At 43.2% G+C, this 6,820-nt stretch overlaps 1 protein-coding gene across 1 annotated transcript; it reads left to right on the top strand.

The window, feature by feature from the left end:
- Positions 1-211: 211 nt before the first annotated feature.
- On the top strand, positions 212-946 carry LOC136510043 (NRR repressor homolog 1-like). Its single transcript, XM_066504618.1, has one exon. The coding sequence runs from the start codon at positions 309-311 to the stop codon at positions 813-815; it is 507 nt and encodes a 168-aa protein (XP_066360715.1). The 5' UTR covers positions 212-308; the 3' UTR covers positions 816-946.
- Positions 947-6,820: the final 5,874 nt, after the last annotated feature.

Below are 6,820 nucleotides of genomic sequence, written 5' to 3'. Positions count from 1 at the left end.
TTAATATCCTACCGTTGGTCCAAGACTGTCTTATTATTACCACCAGTATACTGTATGTTGGTCGTTACGTCTGCGCTTAAAAAATTTGCTTTCAGAGCTAGCAGACAATTTGAAGCACGAACGAAGTAGCATGGTACACGTTTACAGCATCACGGCGGCAAGGCCTTCTATTTAAAGAAGCAGCCAGCAGCCAGAAGCAGGCCTTCAAAGTCCACGTCCTTCTCCATTGCCTTTCCATCCCTTCTACTCTTGTCTCCCTCGTGTCTCTCTCACGCATCAACTCTCCAGGCAAAATATCCTGAGGCGCGATGGATGCAACGCCAGGGAGCAAGAAGGCCCCGCCGGCCGCCGCCGCTACCGCGGTCCCGTCGTCAGCTCCGCAGAAGTCGGCGGAGCAGTCGTCGTCGCCCGAGTCCGACGCCGCCGCCGTCGCTGGCGTGAAGGCGAGCGGCGGAGGCGAGGACGACGACGAGCTGGTGGAGAGGTTCTACGCGCTGCTGGACAACATCCGCGCCATGAGGGGCATGGTCAGCACTGGCGGCAGCAGCACGACCACGGGGAGGAAGCGGGCGCGGGACGCCGAGCCGCCGTGGCGGCCGGCGTTCCGGATGGAGGACTTCGAGCTGGAGGAGGTCGACTCCAACTCCGTGGGGTGCGCCGGCGAGAAGAAGAAAAGGAGGGAGAGCAGTGCGAGGCGGCCGGCCGACGACGAGGAGCAGGAAGAGGGCGAGGTCGTGGAGGCCACTAAAGGTCCCCGGACCCGGCGGGTGCAGGGGCAGCCGCAGTCGCAGTCGCGCGGGAGTGTTGGCCGTTGACTACAGGAATCAGAATACACAGTAGATGGTTCAATTTGCACGTCTTTCACATTTATGATGATGGTATGATGCCTAACTGTGTATTAGGAGCATGTGTCATGTGCTCGTTTTTATGATTGAGCAAAGGTGATGCTGAGCCCTCTTTTTTTCTCTTTCCATCTTTGCAACTATTCTCCGTTTCAAAGTTTTCCAATCAAGAAAATTTGCTTACATGCTGATGTCAGAACTTGGCATTAGGGGCATGTTGAGCAGCCAACTGCAGCAGCAGCAGCCCTTCCCCAACTCCTGATGGATGGATAGACCATGCATAGAAACGGAGGCGGCAGCGCAAGTGGTGATCTCCTTCCCTTGCTGTTGCCTGTGCTGTGCTCTGGATGTTCCCGTTCATCCATGCCTTTTCTTCTCCAGTTCACCCCAGCGTGCTCTCTCTCCTCTCTCTCTCTCTCTGCTCACTGTTCGTTTGTCTGTCTGTCTCTGCTCGGGTCTTCGTTGGACCTTTTGCCGGGTCTTAACCGGGCAATCTGCTGGCGATGAGCATCCAGGTCTCTCTCTCTCAACGAGTGCAACCGAAACATAAACAACGAGTGCCTCCTAAAGAAGGTGATGCACAAGAAGATGAGGACGTGCCTGAAAGGAAACTTCGAAAGAAGCATCCAATCACCATAAGGCCAATTTATGTTTCGATGAAAGACGTCTCGTCGATGCACAAGTGGTATGCTCATGACTAGTTCAAGCCCGAGAACCAAGTTAAAAAGTCCCAATACGGGCTTTTGATGAGGCCGTCACTAGCAAAGTCCACCAAACAGCAAAGAAGTATCCAAATGTTGATGCCATCAAATGATCAAAGGATTGCCCGAAAACATATGAAAGAGGCAAGCCCTTCCTACCAAACCGGGACATCCAGCGCCTACCACTTGGAATAAGAAGGTTCCATGATTGGTACTTGCATGTTCCCCTAACGAGCATAGACCTTGTACAAGCATGCTTGCCCACCGGCAACTTTGAAAGCCTAGTCGGGAAAATTATCTTTGACTTCAATGATATGCAGACATGCTTTCACCTCGGAGCAATGGAAATGAATCTAATTCGCACGTGGTGCTTGTAAGTCCTTGCCCTCCCGATATGATATGATGTAATCTTTGGATTTTATTGTAACTAACCCACACCGTGATTTATAGAATGCAACTGCACATTGTAAAACAAATGCCAAGTGTGAAAGCCGGGTATATAGACCCTCAAGCTATAGAACAAATAAATTTTAATTACCCTAGACAGTGGAAACTGGATGTCAAAGAGCTAGCTGCAGGAAAGACCCTTCGGGAGAAAGAGGACATCCGTGCGAAGAAACTAAGGCAAGAGTCTCTTAAGGTTTCAGTATACATTGCCCTGGCTTTTAAAAATCTCCAACAACACTCTACTATATGGCTGTCATACAACTTTGAGTAAGTTCAACTCTATACTTAAAGCTTTTTTCGATATATTTTATTCGATGCAAAAGAGCTTATCTAGTTCTATGATTAAATTTATGCAGCAACCACTGGATTTGTATAGGCATCGATGTCGGGTGGAGCATGGCATGGATTTTTTATTCAATAGATAGGAACCCGATGACATACAAAGACTTCATATCGATTCTCAAGACGTATACATATCGACAATCCTCATTAGCTTATATGTTTGTATACATACTTGTAACGTTCACTTTTGGATACTAACAAGTTGCATTTGCTAAAATAATTCGAATATGGCATTCAGGTTCTATGTCAATAAACATCACAGAAGGCATGATCCAATAAGGAAGGAAAGGCTGGCTATAAAAACACTATGTGCGGTAAGTGTAACTTACTTTAGTACTCTATTACATGGCTGTCAAAAGCATTACTTAACATTTCTATATGCAAAACACACAGTGCCGCAAGCAGAAGCCTGGGAGTGTATATTGTGAATACTATGTATGTTCTATGATGAGTAAAACTGGTGCCTACAGGAGACACCCCTTAAGGGTAAGTTTGAACCTCTTCACCCGTAGTATAAAAACTTTGCACATGATATGAAATAAAAAACTGAAACTTGTTCTCTTGTAGTGGAAAGAAGAGAGTAATGAAAAGAGACACATACAAGGATGACCAACTCTTAGAGCTCGTCAGCGACCTTTGCAACTTCATATTGGACCAGATTGTACACGTCAAAGGCACCTATCATGATCGAGATTCTGACTAAGGTAGAAATCCTTAGTACCAACACCTTCGTGAGACTGAAAGGCTAGTTCTAGGCTGTTGATAACAATATGTATGGAATTTGACATTGGTCTTACCTTGTGGGATGGTTTGGACTTGTGGAACGAATTAGACTTGTGAATTATGTCTATTTAATGATGGATCGTATATATTCTTGTGAATTAGACTTATAATGGTAGTTTATATAATGCTCTTGTGCTTGTGGTCAGATTTGAATTATATATGTTCTGGTCAGATTTGAATTATATATATATATATATATATATATATATATATATATATATATATATATATATATATATATATATATATATATATATATTCTAGTCGAATTTGAATTGTAAATTTGAATTTTTTTTGTGGAAAATATACTGTAGTGACGGTTCTAGACTAAACCACCCCTCCAAATAGGTATTATACGAGCGGCTGGTACTACAGCCGCCCCTATAAATCGATTTTGTAGAGGCAGCTGGTGGTGTTACCAGCTGCCCCTAAAAATCGATTTATAGGGGCGGCTGATGACACCAGCTGCCTCTACAAATCGATTTGTAAGGACGGTCTGGGAACTGCCCCTACAAATACATGATTTGTAGAGATGGTATGGTAGAGGCGGCTGACCGAGCCGCCTCTACAAAGCCTCACCAGCCGCCCCTAGAAACCATTCCTGTAGTAGTGTGGGTGTGGCCTGGAGCTTCTATGAACCAAACCCGCCCTTAGTAGCTTTATACTTTGCTTCAAGTAATTTGTTGCTAAGAACATTAGTCACTTTGTTTGATTCGTGGACAAGTTTTATTTGCGCTTTAATGATAACTCTGGTATTTGTCATCGAATAAGATAAATTTGTTTCGTATTAAGTATGCTATTCTTCTCCTTTATAATTGTTTCATGTTTAAATTAATATCTTAGAATTTGTCGAAATCATGGCAATAAGTTATAGGCCATGTTTTCGAGTGGGACGAACAAGTATAAAATGACCAAAGAATAGCTTTTAATTATTAGACTATGGGAGCGAGAACCATAGTAGATGTAGACAACCCAATAATTATTCTAAGTTTTCATTGTTTAATTCACAAAGTTAATTATTTAAGTTTTATTATAAGTACTCATTAGTTACTAATCTTAGTCCTAATAGACAATTAAGATCTCAAGGAGAGAGGGAGTAATTAATTAGCACACAAAGTTCGCTCGCTGTATCATATTTTCTTAATACATATTTTAAATTAAGACATTATTGGGATTAGAATATAAGGCATACGCATACGAACCAATAAAGATAAATATAGATAAAGTATTATGTAAGTGCTCTGTCGTGCATACGAACCAATAAAGATACATATTTTCTTAATACATATTTTAAATTGGGCAGGCTTATTGCTATTAATATTAGTAACCGGATTAAGAGTTGTAAATTTCCACAACCACTCACTAATACTGTGATAGTTCATAGCAGTTATCTAAAGCAAGTAACAACATGTCAAGTGCATTGCCAATCACATTGACGTTAAGGTGCTAGTTGTGAAAGCTAAAACCCAAAATCTTATAAGCTAAGACGAGCATATTGTTGAATCTTTGCAGTACCGCTATAAGGCCTATTACCCAGTTTTATTATTTGCCGGCTTAACTATTATCTGCGAGGCCACCGATTATGATTATGGAACTTTAGGTCCATTAAAGCATTCGTCTCCTCAAAAGACTAAGAAAATATTCATTCAAAAATTTTAAATGGTATGCTATAGTCACTGAGTTCGGTTGCACTTACAGGCAATTGTAACGCTTTGTCATGGTGTATTGTTTTTATTGAAGAATAGATTCCTTTCGATCATTGGGGAGAATGTTGGATTGATCTCAGACAACGGTCGCATAACTGAGTCTGTGGGGGAAACCCCATGTACACGACTTGATCAGAGTCACCCTAACGGAACCCCGGTTGTGGCCTCCCGTTACACATCACTCGTAAATATAGGCTCTACTTCCCCTCTCGTTACCCAACAGACCGAGAGGTTAGCCACGCAAACCCTAAGCACCCAATCTAACCGAGCGCTAGAGTAAAAGGAAGGCCGCCGCCTCCATCGACCATCAGAGTAGCGCAAGCCAGGAGGACGAAGGTCACAAGTACGACTACACGATCCACTTGACTGACATTACTACATCAACGCCTGCATCAAACAATCATGGGTCTTCGCTAATGGCCTCTTCATCTACTAAGGAAGGTATTACCCGAGATCTAAGTTCAATTTTCAGATTAGGTGTCCTAATTGGAACTAGAAGATCTGTCATCATGAGATCTATGTGCATCAATAAATTTGTGCAGATTTGTATGTCTGACGAGATGCTCATACCTTGGCTATGGCAAGCTGTTCAATCACATTGCACTGTCGAAGCCATCGGCCTTCAGGTGGTTGCGGACCGCGAGACTAACAACATTGTCGTCGGCGCTGCGTTGTTGCATCCGGCGTTGCGGATCCGTGGTGACAACCTTACTTCTTACCTTCATGGCCGGTTGCTGCGATGATCCTGATCGCTGCCTCTGGCGTAGTGGGCAGATCGAGTCATAAATCAACAATGACGGTGCGCGTGCCCCACAACAGCAGGTTGTGTATGGGAATTGTCGGGATGAGATGCTACTGTACCTGAACATTGATGAATCTCGAATCACTACCCCAGATTTGGACATCACTGTCGGTTCAAAAACCCGCTTCACTGCCAGATTTTGAGCCGACAGTGGCATACCGGCAGTGATGGGGTTGACATCATTGTCGGTCCTTAAAAACCGACATTGATCTACAGGAAATTGTGTCGGTTCCTGGTTCCGCCCGGCAGTGTCCAGTTGAACAACACGGCCGGTTTGTAGTGCCAACCGATAGTGACAGTTGCTTTAAGAGTGTCGGTTCTTGGCTCAAGCCAGCAGTGTTGAGCAAGCCTACACTGTTGGTTCATGTGTCAAACCGGCAGTGTTGTAGTAAATATCAGTGTCGGTTCATGGATCAAACCGACAGTGTTCTTGTAACTATCAGTGTCAGTTCATGGTTCAAGTCGGCAGTGTTGAGCAAGACAACACTATCGGTTTGCTTCTAACCGGCAGTGATGGTTACGACAACACTGCCAGTTTGTTGCTAACCGGCGGTGATGGCCCGTTCGTATTTTATTGTTTTATAATTTATTTTAATTTATATTTTTTCGTGGAATCGGGTTTCGCTTTATATATGCTACGTAGACGACAGGTCCATCAATATTAAACATTACAAATGTTATGATTACAATTCAAATATTCTTATCCACATCTCGATCCTTCAAAATAAAAAAGAAATGTTCTTGGACTTCACACATGCTTCTCGGACTTCTTACAATAATCTGGCGAGCCGCTCTGGGCCATACTAGTCCTTATACTTTACGGATCGTGCAATGGAAAATACTCTATCTTTTTCCAATACCTCGGCTAAGATGAATTTTGCTAGCTCCGGTTGTAGTGCGATGATCTCCATGTCTAGCAGCCTTTCATGCTTATATTTCTTACGCTATCGTTCAAAAAAGATGATTTCCAAAGAGGAACAGTAAATCATTTTGTTGAATTATTAACAGACATAAATGAAATGGGGATTATACACAACTTATCGGCTTCTTCTGATTTACCGCCGATGTAGCGAAGTATTGCCCACATTACATAAAACCCGCATTCATTATTTCCCGCCGGCTGTGATAGGTACTTCCTGTAACAACCCAAAAATCCACACACCAAAAATCACAACTACAAAATTTTTGTTTTAACCC

The sequence above is a fragment of the Miscanthus floridulus genome, chromosome 16, assembly GCF_019320115.1.
Source record: "Miscanthus floridulus cultivar M001 chromosome 16, ASM1932011v1, whole genome shotgun sequence".
Classification (NCBI taxonomy): Eukaryota; Viridiplantae; Streptophyta; class Magnoliopsida; order Poales; family Poaceae; genus Miscanthus; species Miscanthus floridulus.
This window is presented reverse-complemented; position numbering and strand designations above follow the sequence as displayed.

Coding starts and splice junctions, on each gene's coding strand:
- LOC136510043 (XM_066504618.1), top strand. CDS start 309: ATGGATGCAACGCCAGGGAGCAAGAAGGCCCCGCCGGCCGCCGCCGCT.